Below are 18,494 nucleotides of genomic sequence, written 5' to 3' on the forward strand. Positions count from 1 at the left end.
CTTGTGGTGGTTTAAAATTTATAGCTTTGAATTTTTAATAGTGTTCTGCAGTTGTTTCTTTATTACTTAAATGATTTAAAATATTTTTATGCTAGACGTGAAACATTGGAAATACGTCCACCGGACGAACTGACCGGACTGTCGATGGTAAAAATCAATGAAAAAGATGGAACGATCGTGGAGGAACCGACAGGTGAAGAGGATCCCAATGTGCTGTGCGTAACCATTCATTCAGAGCCAACGAAAAAGTACTTCCCACAAATAGCGAAGCAAGCATTCCTGCGATACTCAGCAGCTCTGAAGGCATTCTTTGCTCAGCTGTTCGATCGGACATCGCGCAAAACGACCGACGTGTACGGATACATGTTCCTGTGTGATTTCATCAACTTTTTTGTGATCCTTTTTGGTTTCTCATCTTTCGGGGTACGTTCATAAAGTGTATCCAGGTTTGCAAAGAGCAGCTATTGATAGAGTATTTTCAATGTTTTCTTTAGAGTCAAGACGGTGATGGCGGCGTGTTGTCATACTTTGAAGAAAATCGAGTGCCAGTCACATTTCTGCTGATGTTGCTCATTCAATTCTTCTTGATAGTGGTGGATCGGGCATTGTACCTACGCAAGCACATACTCGGAAAGATAGTGTTCCAATTCATTCTGATCATCGGTCTGCACGTGTGGATGTTCTTTGTGCTGCCAGCGACAACCGAGCGCAGCTTCAATGCGACTACTCCGCCGATAGTGTACTACATGATCAAATGTTTCTACCTGCTGTTCTCGGCATACCAGATACGATGCGGCTACCCTGCACGAATTTTGGGCAACTTCCTAACGAAGGGCTTCACGATGGCCAACTTCTCTGGCTTTAAACTGTTTATGACCGTACCGTTCCTGTTCGAGTTGCGCACTCTCATGGATTGGATCTGGACGGACACATCAATGACGCTGTTCGATTGGTTGAAAATGGAGGACATATTTTCCAACGTGTACCAGCTGAAGTGTATGCGGCAGTTGGAGGAAGATCTCCCAGCGCCACGCGGCCAGAAGAAGGGAGCGATGGTGAAATATCTGATGGGTGGTGGCATGATGCTTGGAATAATCTTTCTGATCTGGTTCCCGCTGGCATTGTTCGCGTTTAGTAATGCGGTCGGTCAGCCAAACATTCCGCACGATGTGTCGGTAGAGTTACGGATTGGAACATACGAACCGGTGTATGCGATGAGTGCACAAAATAACAGCATCTACGGGTAAGTATTGTAGTAAAAGAGGTGGCGTTACTTCACGCACTGATATGTGTTGCTTTTCGCAGACTAACTCCAAACAATTGGTCAAATTTTACTGCACCGTTTATGGAGCGTGCTGCGCAGACGTTCCTTTCGAACTACGAACCGGCGGATGTGGCGGCGGTACAGCTCGGTATAAACTCAACTTCCATCTGGAACATTTCACCACCGGAGCGGAATCGGTTGCTGAATGATTTGATAAACAACGTAACGTTAACCTGCCGGTTCCGATACACGATCAGTAGGATGACCAATTCGAAGGAAAATCCGGGTGTCATATCAGAGGAACGCACGTACCAGCTGGATGATGGTCCCGCACGCCAAGCGCTCATTAATTCGATCACTAGAGAGAAAGACAACGATATGGCCGCGTTGATGAATATTATGCCGAAGTTCTTACGTGTGCAAAATAGTGGGGCGATTAGACCAGTTCATCAGCTGGTGAAATCAGCCAACAGTAAGGAGGAATATGTTTGGAAAAATAGGGTTTAGAATTCTCAAAAGCGATTTATTTTGTTTTATTTATTTTAGATGATGAAGCGGATGAAAATTATCGGAACATGCAGATACGACAGTTATACATGGATGAGAAATCTAACGTAAGCTGGTGGGAAGCAACGGAAGATTGTGGTGATACGTTGTACGAGAAGTACTTTTCCCGATTGCCATTTGCCGATTGCGCCAACTATCTGGTGATTTACATGTTCAATGATAAAATATTTCCCAGCACCATCAGTTCAATTGCTGCAGGAGGGTAAGTGCAATTGACTAGAACAAAATACAAAAATATTTGCTTAAATTTTGATTTACCTTTCTAAACTGGCAGCATCATTGGTATCTACTCGACGATGATTCTCGTGTTCTCGCGTATGCTGCGAACAAGCATCTTTTCCGGTGCTAGTTCGAAAATTATGTTTGAAGATTTACCGTACGTCGATCGAGTATTGCAGCTATGTCTGGACATTTACCTGGTGCGCGAATCGTCCGAATTTACGCTGGAGGAGGATCTGTTTGCGAAATTGCTGTTCCTCTACAGATCACCGGAGACGATGATAAAATGGACTCGACCCAAAAACGAAGGTGGTGGTGACGATGAAACGGACACCATGACGGATCAACCCGCATCCCACCCGAAGCAAGAATAAGCGAACGCGAAGATATTATACGGGATGATATTTTGTTTTTGTTTTTTGTGATAGAAGAACACTTACAATTGTTAATGGTCGAGTGGACAAGATATGAAAGTTGTTTCGATGTGGTGATGTCGTTATAGATCTTTGTTAAGTTATATCGGATTGAAGATAAAAGAAGTTTAAAGCAATAAACATGGATGAGTTGATAGATGAAGACAATCGAAAAGTAGTAAATTTCGAACAGATAGCGTAACATGAAAAGCCATGGAGCGATTAAAATGTTCTTTGTACATAAACATCATGCGGTGAGAGCAAAACAGCGTGTACGTTTCATTCGCTATGCGTTGTGAACGAACGAACGCTGTATTAAAATTTGAATTAAATTCGAAAGCTAGTCGAAAAACGCGTCCCATTTACACATGGCAAGTCATGCATTACTATCATAAATTATTCGCTTCTCACTACTTGTTATACACAGGTTTTGCTAACATCCTTTTGCTTCCTTTTCCACGATCACAATACATTAAGCAGTACAAAATGATTGGGCGAGTCAGAAATGTGAAGAGGATCAGTTTACATTAGTTGATATACCGCGGCGATTAGCGGATGAACATAATATCATAGGAATAGTAATTTCGAAGCGTACTCGTTTTGTTTGTTCCAGGGTTGATCCATTTTATAGCGCGTAATCCAATCGAAATTTGTATCGTTAAATAAAGAACAAACGAAACCATGTGAATTTTCGAAACAATTCTAGGGACAAGTTATTGTGTTAATTGTTGTGGAAAACTTGTCTTCCATACTAATGATTTGTAATGATTTGCAATAGGTGTCAGCTTCACGAATCGCGGATACTTTATTAGGAGTTCTTCGACGGGATCTCTTATTGTACTAGGCGAAAAGAAGTACACCGACGTTCTTTAGAAAACCAAAGGGAATATACGACATAAAACGTCAGTCCAGACGTTCATAGTTTATGTTTCAAAATTCTACGTCAGAAGACACTTTTCTTTCATGTCATCACTTAACGACGCGAGATAGTCCACTACAACCCAGCTGTTATCACTTCACGCATGGAAGCTTTATTTGCCGCCCCAAAACAGAAATCGCAAGTAAGTAACCGTACCAAACAAGTGCGACTACAAACAACTTACACAAAACTTTCTAGCCCCAACACCTCTGATGATACTGTGCATGGATTTTTACTTTTCAATACTTTCTATCTTCCGAACCGCATGTGCCCGTAGTCATCGAACTGATCGCCTTCGCCACCCCGTTTCCCGAACCGCATATGGCCGTAGTCGTCGAATCGTTTCACCAAACCACCGACCGCATCATCCTCGTCATCTTCGTCCAGCAGTGTCCCACCGTCGGTAAGATATCCTGCGAAGTTAAACCGTAGCTGGTCAGTCTTTCCAAGATCCAACGGCTCTGGGGATAATTGTTCCGACGTACTGGCGGCTTGTTCCTTCAGCGTAAGTACAGGAAACGGTGCCGTTCGTCGGTAGGCTTGATAGGCGTTAGTTCCCGGATGTTTTCGGTCGTACTGCCGGCTTTTAGTTCGAGCACGGTAAGCATTTGTATCCGTAAGCCATGCATGCTGCACTTTATCTAACCGATCGTTATCACTACCATCGGCAGCAGACGAGGAACCGGCGGCGGAGTGTCCCGAACCGGAAGACGTTAGCACGAGGGATCCAATGGGTTGTGCCTCACTGACCAAAGCGTGATAGGCAAGATAGGCTACTAGCGAAACTAGAAACGCTAGCGTCACCTTCGCCATAGTAATGCGCACTTTTCCTACACGGGAGCACTACTCGTCGAGTATGCGTTGTGCGGTTGCTTCCTCCGATGCACTCAGTTGTGTTCTGCAGCTACAAAGAGCGGGTGTTGCAGCTTTTATAGCGCAGATAGGCTAAAATGGTAAGCTCACGGTACGATGCAAGTCACGTTCAAAGCAAATTATGCTAATATTTTTTATTCTTTCCGCGTTAGCTGATGTTGAATAATTGTGGATGGAAAAACATGTTCTCCACTTCGGACGGAAAACCGCCGTGGGAAGGATGGCGATTCCTGTAGTACATCAGCAATCTAATTATCCTTCCGTTGCAAGACGCTAGCTCGTGTATTGCTGGGTGGAACAGGTTCAAAGTGAGTGAAGAAGTAATCTTTCAATGCTAACCTGTCAATAAGAATTTGCCACAAATTTAATCGACGCATAGAAATAGGGAGAGAAAATACTGGAACATTCAACATAAACCGCTAGTCGTAACAAGTAAACATGTTTATATTTGTATCTTTAAAGGACGCACTTTAACGGGAAAGTTTAGTTAAAAAAAACAAGCACAGTTTTCACTTTTGTTTCACAAAGTAATTCTTGGGGATTGCTTTTACGCATGTATCGAAGATACATTGAAAACACTTAATCTATTTACGGTACACACGGCACAAAATGGAACACAAAGCTAATTGTGGTGAGCACTACACATCGGTACAATTCGTTTCCCATGGCGTCTGTTTCTTAGTGTTGAAGAACAATCCTTCACGGTAGGTGAGAAACACTGACGAACACAAAATGTCGGTCGATTGTTCCAAATTCTTGTCTGAGCTTGGATCACCACCGCTAGCGCGCAACACCATTCGCCTTGGACTTTTGGTGTGTGATTTCCGCGATCGACCAATAGAACCGTAAGGTTTCCGCTTATCCATCTGCCCATCCGGTGCACCAACAATTTGTAGTCGTCCATGGTCGGTGGCATCACGGTCCCGTGTGGCGGTAGGCGAGGCGATGGCGTATCCTGGACGTGTGCGCTGATACTTGTCGGACCAATCTTGTTGATGGCGTTTTAAGGAAGCGCTCGAACCAAAGGCGGGCCGGAAATTTTGGGGGTGCCCTTCGCTGGCCACAACCACATCCGATGGGAACATGGCGCTCATACGCTTGGGGAAGATTTTCGGTTTAAGCTTGCTGTACCCTTGGTACACGGTGAGGAATTTTTCCAGCTTGCAGGTGAACTTTTCCGGCTCGAGCGACTGCCGGAGCTGTTGGGTCTTCTCTTTTGCTAAGAGTAGTACACGAGTCGGCTGTATCATGGCGTTTGTTTGATGACAGCACTTAACCGGACGAGCGATGGATACCAACTGTCGGTTGGTGAAGTGACTCGCGGGTAATTTATAAGTGTAACACTTCTGCCCCTTCAACCACCTGTTGCGACATTTGCTAGCTTATTGAAGGTAGCTATAATTGAAGGAATGTTACTATTGGATAACACTTAACAACTAACACCACCTAGCTGTTGAATAATAAGACACAACGAACGAATGGGTAGCACACACAGAGTTCTGAAGCTGCCGTGTCAGCTCGAGCGAAACTTTACGTCATGTCTGCCCCGTTAAGTAATCCTATTACGTACCGATCGCTTCCTGTGAGAGGACCTAATTAGACGACCCAACATGGTCGGCCGTATGTGTCAAGAAAGGTGTGTGTCGAGTTCTCGTTTTGGTCCTCCACACCCGAGAACATGCATCGCACATTGATGGTCAGTTTGGTGAGTTTGGTGCGTGAGGTAACCGCATCCAATGCCACCAGGGTAGTGAACTCTTTCTTTGTTACTATTTCTGGAATTTTAAAGGATTCTTACAGGAACGAAGAATATGACTGTGTGTGTGTGTGCGCGATAGTGCGTTGTACAATGTTGTATACATACATGAAATATGAATGAGGAAAATCTGCTAAGATTATGTGATTATGTATGTCATAATTGTTTTTTTATATCCGAATTCTGTAGCTCGAGTTTCGCTGCAAAACATATGCAAAGACGCAGTACTAAATTCTACACAAATCATGCAAACATTGTTGTTGTCTATCTCTTCAGGATTTCAAGTAAATCGCGAATTAAAGAAAACGTTGAAATATTTCATTTCCGTCTTCTGGTAATAACTTTAGTACTAATGATCGAACAAATATGCAAAAAATTAGTACAGACGTATAATTGAATTCTACACAAATCATGCAAACATTGTTGTTGTCTATCTCTTCAGGATTTCAAGTAAATCGCGAATTAAAGAAAATGTTGAAATATTTCATTTCAGTCTTTTAGTAATAATTTTAGTACTAATGATCGGACAAATATGCAAAAAATTAGTACAGACGTATAATTGAATTCTACACAAGTCATGCTAACATTGTGTTTGTCTATCTCTTCAGAATTTCAAGTAAATCGCGAATTAAAGATAATGTTGAAATATTTCACATCCGTTTTTCGATCATAACTTTAGTACTAATGATCGGACAAATATGCAAAAAATTAGTACAGACGTATAATTGAATTCTACACAAATCATGCTAACATTGTGTTTGTCTATCTGTTCAGGATTTCAAGTAAATCGCGAATTAAAGAAAATGTTGAAATATTTCACATCCGTTTTTCGATCATAACTTTAGTACTAATGATCGGACAAATATGCAAAAAAATAGTACAGACGTATAATTGAATTCTACACAAATCACGCTAACATTGTGTTTGTCTATCTCTTCAGAATTTCAAGTAAATCGCGAATTAAAGAAAATGTTGAAATATTTCATTTCCGTTTTTTTGTAATAACTTTAGTACTAATGATCGGACAAATATGCAAAAAATTAGTACAGACGTATAATTGAATTCCACACAAATCATGCTAACATTGTGTTTGTCTATCTCTTCAGGATTTCAAATAAATCGCGAATTAAAGAAAATGTTGAAATATTTCATTTCCGTTTTTTTGTAATAACTTTAGTACTAATGATCGGACAAATATGCAAAAAATTAGTACAGACGTATAATTGAATTCTACACAAATCATGCTAACATTGTGTTTGTCTATCTCTTCAGGATTTCCAGTAAATCGCGAATTAAAAAAAATGTTGAAATATTTCATTTCCGTTTTTCGATCATAACTTTAGTACTAATGATCGGACAAGTATGAAATAAATTTGTAAAGATGCAGAATTGAATTCTACACAAATCATGCTAACATTGTGTTTGTCTATCTCTTCAGGATTTCAAGAAAATCGCAGAAAACCGAATTTTTTGAAATATTTCAAAAACTGAAAAATGTCAGAGAAAAAATGAAACTTTTCATGAAATATTTCAAAAAATGAAAAATTTCAAAGAAAAATGAAATATTTCATGAAATATTTCATGAAATATTTCATCAAATTTCGTGATAACAGGTTAATGAGGGGTCAAAAAAAGCAAACAAAAAAGTGAGCACACGAACCGAAAAAATGTGAAAAATCAAAGTGAAAAAATACGCTCCAAAATATGAAAATCTGGTACCATCGATTAGAAAAAAGCAAAAAAAAAATTGGGCCCACGAACCGACGAAAATCTGAAAATCCGAAGTGTAAAAATACGTTTTGGTTTTTGAAATGCTACCTCCTCGCCTGGTATGCTCTCCTGTTACTTGGATGCTGCAGCTGGTACTTTTTCGATACTTTTGGATACTTTCGGATTTCGAAAACTACCAGGCGAAATGTTTTGAAGTAACAGGAGAGCATACCAGGCGAAGAGGTAGCATTTCAAAAACCAAAACGTATTTTTACACTTTGATTTTTCAGATTTTGTCGGTTCCGTTGCTCACTTTTTTTGTTTGCTTTTTTCTTTTTGGTTTTTTACCGCCGCACCTCGTCCTGCACCTGTTAGAGGCCCCTTGACCCCCTCCTGCACCTGTTTGAGAGGTGACCTCCTCGAGACCTCCTCCTGAACCTGTTTTTTTTTTTTTTTTTTTTTTTTTTTTTTTTTTTTTTTGGCGGAGATAACATCCGATTCGTAGTTTTATCGTAGATAAGCGGTTTTTAATCGAAAGTAAACTTTCCGGAAATGTTATTGGCAGGGTTTCTCGACAACCATGCAGGGTTTTTCGGCTATTTATTTATAAAATTTCCAAAATTCTTTTTCTTTCATTTTTCATACTTTTGTGATATTTGAACAACAAAAAATATTTTAAGCAGGGTTACTCATGAAAGTACAGGGGTTTTCAAGGGTGTTATATTTTACAGTAGTTTCTTTATTCATAAAATTTCCAAAATCATTTCTTTCATTCTTTTTCTTTCATTTTTGATACTTTTGTGATATTTGAACAACAAAAAAATATTTTAAGCAGGGTTACTCATGAAAGTACAGGGGTTTCCAAGGGTGTTATATTTTACAGTAGTTTATTTATTCACAAAATTTCTAAAATCATTTCTTTCATTCTTTTTCTTTCATTTTTGATACTTTTGTGATATTTTAACAACTAAAAAATATTTTAAACAGGCTTACTCATCAATGTACAGGGGTTTTTATTCATAATTCAGAAACAACTTTGCTTTATTGAAATATAGCAAAAAAAAAAATCACTTCCATCCGAAAGTATGCGTGTATGTGAATTGAATGTTTTTGCGTGTTTATTATTTGTTTTCGTTTTTTGGTGTACTGTTTACAGTCTAACTTCCTTGTTTGTTCCACTCTAGCCTTACCTCTGATCAGGCAATAAAATCAAAATGGACATAAAATGCATCTCGCGTTAGAAAATACTCTTCGGCTGTCTTCCTATTTCCGTATTTGTTCACCCTTGCTCCATTCGATATAGTGATTTCGATTTTATTAGTAAATTGAATTTATGTATTTTTTTATATTAACGCTATAAGCTTTCTCCGTTTTGGCGATGCTAAATCTGTTTTTCTTTTCATCTCTGCTCTTCTATCGCCTCCGACGATAAACTTGGTTTCTTTGAACACGGTTTAGCTATTCGAAAACCTCTTTAGAAGAGCAATTAAGTTGAGCTTTAGAGAGCATTTATTTGATTTCTTTAATAAACTGTAGCATCGACATAACAATATCGCTAAACTGATCTTTCTTCCCTAAGAAGATAGGCTATGCTTGGCAATGTTTAAAGTTCGAAACGATTTCTGTGTGTTATACAATCTGTAACAAACAACATGGGAAGAGAATAAACCTATACAGCTCGTGTTATTGAGGAAGTAAAATCATCAACAGATCACATCGTTCCATCCGCAGGTAAATATAAACGATCGATACGAGTACGATTGGAGCTGCTCCTCATTTGTTATACTGTGTTAGTTTGCTTCGTTTGTAGTTTCTATTCCCATAATCTTCACATTTGCATATCGCATCGTATTGTCCTTATCTTTGATGTTTTTAATTAACTTTCCTAGCGTAATACGTTTTATTTTATGAATCTATTAATTTTTCTATTCGTTCAGCGCTAACCTCCTCTCTGTTTGCTGCTTGTTGATTGATTGGATCGTGAATGCAAATTTAGGGCTTCGATTTGGCCATTGTTTTGTTTTACTTTGTTAAATGCGATACTAAGTATTAAACAACTATCATTTTTATTGTCACATTTAAAGCTACTTTCTTGGAGTTTCGGTATGTTTTCTGTTTTTTTCTTCTTTCTTTTTCGTTATTGACATTCTATTATGTGATTTTAGGTTGTTATGCTTTGTTTGTTGTGTTTGCACTTGGTATTATTCACGTTTTATCTTTATTTGCCCAGCAACTGTGATGTTAGTTTAAACTTTTATATATTTTTTTGTTATGTCGTTGTACAAAAAATTGATTTATTTTCTATCATGATGGGCGCTAGAAGAGAATCTATTACATTTTTTTTAAATATAAACTTGTTTCTGTTAAGAGTCAACACGATTGTTGTATATGTTTTGCTTTAGAATTTCGCACATATGCTCCTTTCGTTACCGGGTTAAAAGTTTTCCTTTTCTTTCTTTTAATGGAGCGCATTTGTTTTGTAAATACGACATGCAAAGCTAAGATAATCGGAATTATTCATGGGGAAAACGTAAACGCAATCGGTAAAAGACGTTGAAGACACAAAGAGAAATAAAACAAAACGATGTGTTAGTTGTAAAAAAAACATAAGATTCATCATTTTATCGCACGAATTTATAATTAAACTTATAGACGAACTACAAAATTGCATTCTAGTACGATTGCCACTTGCCAACACAAATTCACCATAAGTATGTATACAGTGTATGAAGAACCGGTGAAATGTTAGCCTTTAAACAAATGCCAAATCGTACTCATTTACGTTCCTAGTCTAATAGCAACACAATTGCTGTAAGTACGGTACAACTACAGGCTATCAATTTTTGTTGATCAATGTTTAACAATGTGAAGAAGCACAAAAAGTGGCCGATTCGTAGCTAATACAGTGAAGCTCAAACTGTTTACGTGAATCTTAAAAAAATCAAAACTAAAAACCTCTAAGTCGCGTTGCCGTTTCATCTGAGTAGTACACCGTTTAGTGGTCGAAACAGATGTTTACATTCACGGCTTGATTAACTACAACTGCGTACAGCAATGATTGCTTTGTAAGTAAGCTAAGCCCAAGCGAAGAATCTCGAATTAGTGTTGGATTAAGAGCGAAAGAGGTACCTCAATCGCTCCGCTCATATTATTGTGCGCGCTCCCGCACAGCCCACGCGAAAAAGATGTAGCTCCGTACCTCGCTACACACAGGAGCGATGCGCTTCCAAGAACGAAATTTCCCAAGGCTATAGCCTTGCCATTTTTTTGAGCAATTTAGCAAAATTTAAAAATTTGTTTTGTTTTAATGCGAATTGTTTTAAATAAGTTTCTTTTCAATGAAATAATGCTTTAAATTAAAAAAAGAATGAAAAATCAGAAAAAAAATTTAAAAAAATTTTTAACTCGAAAATTTCATAAGGCTTACCCCTTACGTTTTTTTGGGAAATTTTGCAAAAAAATTAAAATTGATTTTTTTCAATGCGAATCGGTTGAAATAAGTTTCTTTTTACTCAAATAATGCTTTAAATTAAAAAAAGAATAAAAAATCAGAAAAAAATTTAAAAAAAAATTTTAACTCGAAAATTTCATAAGGCTTACCTCTTACGTTTTTTTTTGGGAAATTTTGCAAAAAAATGAAATTGATTTATTTTAATGCCAATTGGGTGCAATGTGTTTCTTTTCACTCAAGTAATGCTTTAAATAAAAAAAAGCATAAAAAAAACAATTCTATAAAATTTGTATCGCACAATCGCTCCTGTGAGCAGCGCTCCGTGTGGAGTGAAACTTCGCTCCTGGGAGCGCATCGCACAATCGCTCCTGTGTGCAGCGCTCCGTGTGGAGCTACCTCAAATGCGCCGCACACTTTAGAGAGCGAGAGCGGTGCGCTCCGCTCTTGCAAAAGAGCTACATGACCCAACACTATCCCGAAGCTACATGTAATGCTGGTGCCGGATCATTTCCGTATTTAGGGCCGATGCCCTTAAACGTCTCCTATGGGATCGTTACTTGGTAACGTTTGCTAATGATTTCTTTTAATCGTATTTTACCAATTGTAAATACCTGTTACTCATATCCCATCGTTACCTCTGCTGATCTGTTTGCATTCATTTTGTTCTATTCCAATATACGTTTAAAATTGCTATCTTTTGCGCAGGATAGAAAAGGATTGAAATGGGTTGAAATTGAAAGAAAGCTATCCGATTGCTAACTCTCTAGAAAACGCATTTAATCTACGTTTCTAGTTTGGGAGTTCGCTTGACGGAGTCGTACTGTACAATCCATCTGTATTTCGCTGTGTTTGTCACAAAAAAGAAAACACGAGCACGGTACATCAGTGGCTAAGCTTTTCCTACGTAAGTTTTATGCTAAACATCTCATTTTCTGCTGCTAAGCTGCAGTACACTGCAACGCTGAACACTTGGTTTGATTTTTTTAAAGTTGTCTTATTGTCATGACTTTCCAGTACGGCGCACTATTTTTGCTTCTCGCCTTTTGTTTTTTGTTTGTTCGATCGATGTACGCTGTGTTAAGTATCGTTTTGCTTACGTTGTCTATAAAATGTTGCACTAATTGTTATCAGTTTTGTGTTTTTAGAAATGAAATTTAAACAACTGTTTAAAGTGTGCAACAGGTAAGAGTAGTTGGGGAGAGATATAGAGCCACGTTAGAACAGGAAACAACAGGCTAGAAATGGGTAACGAGACTCGAGAAAAGGAGGTTCGTTTTTGTACGATATAGTATTTGAGATTATTCGAGAATATGTGTTGGTCGATTTCCTTCTACAGTTCGTTCGATCATCTGTTCTAGTGATTGATGTAGGACACCTTAAACAAAAGGTTTGGGAGGGGGGGGGGGGGGGGAGATTGTTGGAAGAAATGCTCCTTTACTGATATAATATCTTTGTACTAATCGAAAATTGATATACTTCTGTTGTACTGGACTGTACTCGTACAGACGCAAGAACTGATACGTATTACAGTGTGTAAGTGTCTCAACATCAGGTAGATAGATATTACGGGTCTAGCAGCAGAAATGAAAATAATCTATAAGATGTATTTTACGTAACTGCGCCATCGCTATTCGCTATTCGATTCGATTGTTGCTGTTTTATTAAAAATGCCACACAACAACCTAGTCGAACTTGACCAACAAATTACTACACCTTGCTCCAATGAATATTATGTCGAACGTTTGTCCAACACGATATAATTCGATAGCCAATTTAAACAAAAACTCCTTGTCTCCTGTGCATGTTTTCTAATGTTGGAAGATATGTCGATTTATAAAATCTTATTCGGCTTTGCCGGCATTATATGGCGTATTAAGTACGCACCGTAGTATATGTACACTAGCATGAAGTAGGAGTTGGGGCCACGAAAATGCAAATATACGTAGTTGCTTCTAGAGAGTAGAGGACAAACAGACGCAACCGCCACATGGCTTATTTGCGTGTTTCCTCTTACTAACATTTAGCCGCCATCGTTCTAGGCGTCGTCCACTACGTTGCACTGTCAAAGCATCGGTTATAAGTATGCGCATACGCTACTTCTGTATAAGTTATTGTTTCTTGTTCCTGCTTGTTTCGCCCATTTCTAGCTTTTAAAAATACTTCTTGCGACCGAAGCCGGCGACTGGCCAGTCTGGTTTTTGATTCTGTATGTATATAAGTATGTATAATAGATCTGTATATATTTATTACTTACCGGGCTGTAACTGGAAACCAGCATGCGTTTGTTCCAAACCCTACTGCCCTGCCTATATTAAACTTTATTATAATTGATTTCTCTCTGTTTTTTCTTTTCTTTTTTGCTACGATATAAATTATTGTCTCTCTGTCTCTATCGTCCAAGGACTCAGACGATCCTGACCGGGAACATCAGTTTTGCTCTGACCGCATTGGCCACTCCTTCTTGTGATAGGACTCTCCATATTTTTATAACAGTTTTGACTGGACGAGTTTCACTATTTTGATCGTTGATAGATTTGTTTTTGTCTAATTTCTATATTCCTCAACCTACTGGAGCTCGTCTAGCATCCACAGCAGCTAGTGGATCACAATATAATGCAAACGAAAATCTATTAGGAACACATGCTCTCGATTGTTAAGAAATTCGAGTAGTTAAGTGACATGTTTTGGGTGTTGGTCTTTGAGGAAAAGCACAACAAAACACACGCTTTGAGGTGATCAGAACAGAAATACAAAACACCATCTATCGTTTGCTAGTAAATGCTTCACCGTTTTTGCAACGGCTGAGGGTTGATTAGGGGAGTTTTTTCTCCTTCTTCTTCTGTTGGTTGGTGTTGACTTTACCTTTACTAATACTTGTGCATCGATCAGATAGTAAAGCACACATCTGTCAGCTTAGTTGGCTCTCGATTCAAACTATACATTTACAGAGGAACAGTCTACAGCCGGAACTTTGTACGAGCACGAATTTCACGAGTGCGGTAGTCCTTCCGACCATCAAAGCATGCCGCAGATGGGAAAGGAAGCGGTCCCTTAAATACTATACTAAATACTCTACGTGGGTACCCATGTCTCATCGATTGATCGTTAACGTTCGCACGTAGCGCGGATCCATCTCCTCCAGGTCGCGGCCCTTGGTCTCCGGCACGACCATTATGACGAAAAACAGCCCAACGCACGATATGCACCTTTCCAAAGTTTTCCTTTTCTTTCTTTCAATGGAGCGCATTTGTTTTGTAAATACGACATGCAAAGCTAAGATAATCGGAATTATTCATGGGGAAAACGTAAGCGCAATCGGTAAAAGACTTTGAAGACACAACGAGAAATAAAACAAAACGATGTGTTAGTTGTAAAAAAACTTAAGATTCATTATTTTATCGCACGAATTTATAATTAAAGTTATAGACGAACTACAAAATTGCATCCTAGTACGATTGCCACTTGCCAACACAAATTCACCACAAGTATGTATACAGTTGATGAAGAACCGGTGAAATGTTAGCCGTTAACTAAATGCCAAATCGTACTCATTTACGTTCCTAGTCTAATAGCAAAACAATTGCTGTAAGTACGGTACAACTACAGGCTATCAATTTTTGTTGATCAACGTTTAACAATGTGAAGAAGCACAAAAAGTGGCCGATTCGTAGCTAATACAGTGAAGCTCAAACTGTTTACGTGAATCTTAAAAAAATCAAAACTAAAAACCTCTAAGTCGCGTTGCCGTTTCATCTGAGTAGTACACCGTTTAGTGGTCGAAACAGATGTTTACATTCACGGCTTGATTAACTACAACTGCGTACAGCAATGATTGCTTTGTAAGTAAGCTAAGCCCAAGCGAAGAATCCCGAAGTAGTGTTGGATTAAGAGCGAAAGAGGTACCTCAATCGCTCCGCTCATCTATTGTGTGCGCTCCCGCACAGCCCACGCGAAAAAGATGTACCTCCATACAGAGCGCTACACACAGGAGCGATTGTGCGATCCGCTCCCATTTGAAAATTTCCTAAGGCTATAGCCTTACCTTTTCTTGGGAAATTTTGCAAAATTTTATAAATTGATTTATTTTAATACGAATTGTTTTAGATATGTTTCTTTTCACTCAAGTAATGCTTTAAATTAAGAAAAGAATAAAAAATCAGAAAAAAATTTTCAAAAAAAATTTAACTCGAAAATTTCATAAGGCTTATGACGTACGGACGAAAACGTTTACGGACGTTTTTTTTGGGAAATTTTGCAAAAAAATTTAAATTGATTTATTTTAATGCCAATTGGTTGCAATGAGTTTCTTTTCACTCAAATAATGCTTTAAATAAAAAAGGATAAAAAAATAGAACAATTCTATAAAATTTGCATCGCACAATCGCTCCTGTGTGCAGCGCTCCGTGTGAAGCTACCTCAAGTGCGCCGCACACTTTAGAGAACGAGAGCGGCGCGCTCCGCTCTTGCAAAAGAGCTACTTGACCCAACACTATCCCGAAGCTACATGTAATGCTAGTGCCGGGTCATTTCCGTAAACGTCTCCTATGGGAACGTTACTTGGTAACGTTTGCTAATGATTTCTTTTAATCGTATTTTACCAATTGTAAATACCTGTTACTCATATCCCATCGTTGCCTCTGCTGATCTGTTTGCATTCATTTTGTTCTATTCCAATATACGTTTAAAATTGCTATCTTTTGCGCAGGATAGAAAAGGATTGAAATGGGTGGAAATTGAAAGAAAGCTATCCGATTGCTAACTCTCTAGAGAACGCATTTAATCTACGTTTCTAGTTTGGGAGTTCGCTTGATGGAGTCGTACTGTACAATCCATCTGTATTTCGCTGTGTTTGTCACAAAAAAGAAAACACGAGCACGGTACATCAGTGGCTAAGCTTTTCCTACGTAAGTTTTATGCTAAACATCTCATTTTCTGCTGCTAAGCTGCAGTACACTGCAACGTTGAACACTTGGTTTGATTTTTTTAAGTTGTCTTATTGTCATGACTTTCCAGTACGGCGCACTATTTTTGCTTGTCGCCTTTTGTTTTTTGTTTGTTCGATCGATGTACGCTGTGTTAAGTATCGTTTTGCTTACGTTGTCTATAAAATGTTGCACTAATTGTTATCAGTTTTGTGTTTTTAGAAATGAAATTTAAACAACTGTTTAAAGTGTGCAACAGGTAAGAGTAGTTGGGGAGAGATATAGAGCCACGTTAGAACAGGAAACAACAGGCTAGAAATGGGTAACGAGACTCGAGAAAAGGAGGTTCGTTTTTGTACGATATAGTATTTGAGATTATTCGAGAATATGTGTTGGTCGATTTCCTTCTACAGTTTGTTCGATCATCTGTTCTAGTGATTGATGTAGGACACCTTAAACAAAGGGTTTGGGGGGGGGGGGGGGAGATTCTTGGAAGAAATGCTCCTTTACTGATATAACATCTTTGTACTAATCGAAAATTGATATACTCCTGTTGTACTTGACTGTACTCGTACAGACGCTAGAACTGATACGTATTACAGTGTGTAAGTGTCTCAACATCAGGTAGATAGATATTACGGGTCTAGCAGCAGAAAAGAAAATAATCTATAAGATGTATTTTACGTAACTGCGCCATCGCTATTCGCTATTCGATTCGATTGTTGCTGTTTTATTAAAAATGCCACACAACAACCTAGTCGAACTTGACCAACAAATTATTACACCTTGCTCCAATGAATATTATGTCGAACGTTTGTCCAACACGATATAATTCGATTGCCAATTTAAACAAAAACTCCTTCTCTCCTGTGCATGTTTTCTAATGTTGGAAGATATGTCGATTTATAAAATCTTATTCGGCTTTGCCGGCATTATATGGCGTATTAAGTACGCACCGTAGTATATGTACACTAGCATGAAGTAGGAATTGGGGCCACGAAAATGCAAATATACGTAGTTGCTTCTAGAGAGTAGAGGACAAACAGACGCAACAGCCACATGGCTTATTTGCGTGTTTCCTCTTACTAACATTTAGCCGCCATCGTTCTAGGCGTCGTCCACTACGTTGCACTGTCAAAGCATCGGTTATAAGTAAGCGCATACGCTACTTCTGTATAAGTTATTGTTTCTTGTTCCTCCTTGTTTCGTCCATTTCTAGCTTTTAAAAATACTTCTTGCGACCGAAGCCGGCGACTGGCCAGTCTGGTTTTTGATTCTGTATGTATATAAGTATGTATAATAGATCTGTATATATTTATTACTTACCGGGCTGTAACTGGAAACCAGCATGCGTTTGTTCCAAACCCTACTGCCCTGCCTATATTAAACTTTATTATAATTGATTTCTCTCTGTTTTTTCTTTTCTTTTTTGCTACGATATAAATTATTGTCTCTCTGTCTCTATCGTCCAAGGACTCAGACGATCCTGACCGGGAACATCAGTTTTGCTCTGACCGCATTGGCCACTCCTTCTTGTGATAGGACTCTCCATATTTTTATAACAGTTTTGACTGGACGAGTTTCACTATTTTGATCGTTGATAGATTTGTTTTTGTCTAATTTCTATATTCCTCAACCTACTGGAGCTCGTCTAGCATCCACAGCAGCAAGTGGATCACAATACAATGCAAACGAAAATCTATTAGGAACACATGCTCTCGATTGTTAAGAAATTCGAGTAGTTAAGTGACATGTTTTGGGTGTTGGTCTTTGAGGAAAAGCACAACAAAACACACGCTTTGAGGTGATCAGAACAGAAATACAAAACACCATCTATCGTTTGCTAGTAAATGCTTCACCGTTTTTGCAACGGCTGAGGGTTGATTAGGGGAGTTTTTTCTCCTTCTTCTTCTGTTGGTTGGTGTTGACTTTACCTTTACTAATACTTGTGCATCGATCAGATAGTAAAGCACACATCTGTCAGCTTAGTTGGCTCTCGATTCAAACTATACATTTACAGAGGAACAGTCTACAGCCGGAACTGTGTACGAGCACGAATTTCACGAGTACGGTAGTCCTTCCGACCATCAAAGCGTGCCGCAGATGGGAAAGGAAGCGGTCCCTTAAATACTATACTAAATACTCTACGTGGGTACCCATGTCTCATCGATTGATCGTTAACGTTCGCACGTAGCGCGGATCCATCTCCTCCAGGTCGCGGCCTTTGGTCTCCGGCACGACCATTATGACGAAAAACAGTCCAACGCACGATATGCACGCGTACAGCCAAAATGTACCGTGCAGACCCAGAAAGCTCTGAAAGAAGAAATCAGAATGTTAAGATGGAGAATTATGGAACCGTCACAATTTGAGCAGAAATTTAGCAAATCAAAGCGATTT

General features: G+C 38.8%; 3 protein-coding genes across 30 annotated transcripts in view; 1 reads left to right on the plus strand and 2 right to left on the minus strand.

Annotated features, from left to right (window-relative positions):
- LOC125763342 (piezo-type mechanosensitive ion channel component) overlaps positions 1 to 3,163 on the plus strand; it is a 44,539-nt gene extending 41,376 nt beyond the window's left edge. For all 20 annotated transcript variants that reach the window (XM_049426368.1, XM_049426365.1, XM_049426358.1 and 17 more), the window contains 5 exons: positions 96 to 423; positions 495 to 1,243; positions 1,306 to 1,736; positions 1,811 to 2,033; positions 2,106 to 3,163. In XM_049426368.1, the coding sequence (XP_049282325.1) occupies positions 96 to 423; positions 495 to 1,243; positions 1,306 to 1,736; positions 1,811 to 2,033; positions 2,106 to 2,424 (2,050 nt within the window). In that variant the 3' untranslated portion in view covers positions 2,425 to 3,163. The remainder of the gene's footprint in view (positions 1 to 95; positions 424 to 494; positions 1,244 to 1,305; positions 1,737 to 1,810; positions 2,034 to 2,105) is intronic.
- Positions 3,164 to 3,469: 306 nt separating this feature from the next.
- LOC125763598 (uncharacterized) lies at positions 3,470 to 4,729 on the minus strand. 2 transcript variants are annotated; one of them, XM_049426940.1, is made up of 2 exons: positions 3,868 to 4,729; positions 3,470 to 3,795 (listed from the first exon to the last, which is right to left on the minus strand). In XM_049426940.1, the coding sequence occupies exons 1-2, from the start codon at positions 4,193 to 4,195 to the stop codon at positions 3,632 to 3,634; spliced, it is 492 nt and encodes a 163-aa protein (XP_049282897.1). In that variant the 5' UTR covers positions 4,196 to 4,729; the 3' UTR covers positions 3,470 to 3,631. The 2 variants fall into 2 exon arrangements, with proteins under 2 accessions (XP_049282897.1, XP_049282896.1); XM_049426939.1 differs by having other exon boundaries at positions 3,470 to 4,729.
- Positions 4,730 to 12,573: 7,844 nt separating this feature from the next.
- Positions 12,574 to 18,494, minus strand: part of LOC125763387 (uncharacterized) — a 98,864-nt gene continuing 92,943 nt past the window's right edge. For 5 of the 8 annotated variants that reach the window (XM_049426537.1, XM_049426532.1, XM_049426536.1 and 2 more), the window contains one exon: positions 16,146 to 18,410. In XM_049426537.1, the coding sequence (XP_049282494.1) occupies positions 18,258 to 18,410 (153 nt within the window). In that variant the 3' untranslated portion in view covers positions 16,146 to 18,257. Of the gene's footprint in view, positions 14,379 to 16,145; positions 18,411 to 18,494 lie in introns of those variants that run through there. The other 3 variants (XR_007418344.1, XR_007418343.1, XM_049426535.1) reach the window with 3 other exon arrangements.

The sequence above is a fragment of the Anopheles funestus genome, chromosome 2RL (genome assembly GCF_943734845.2).
Source record: "Anopheles funestus chromosome 2RL, idAnoFuneDA-416_04, whole genome shotgun sequence".
Classification (NCBI taxonomy): Eukaryota; Metazoa; Arthropoda; class Insecta; order Diptera; family Culicidae; genus Anopheles; species Anopheles funestus.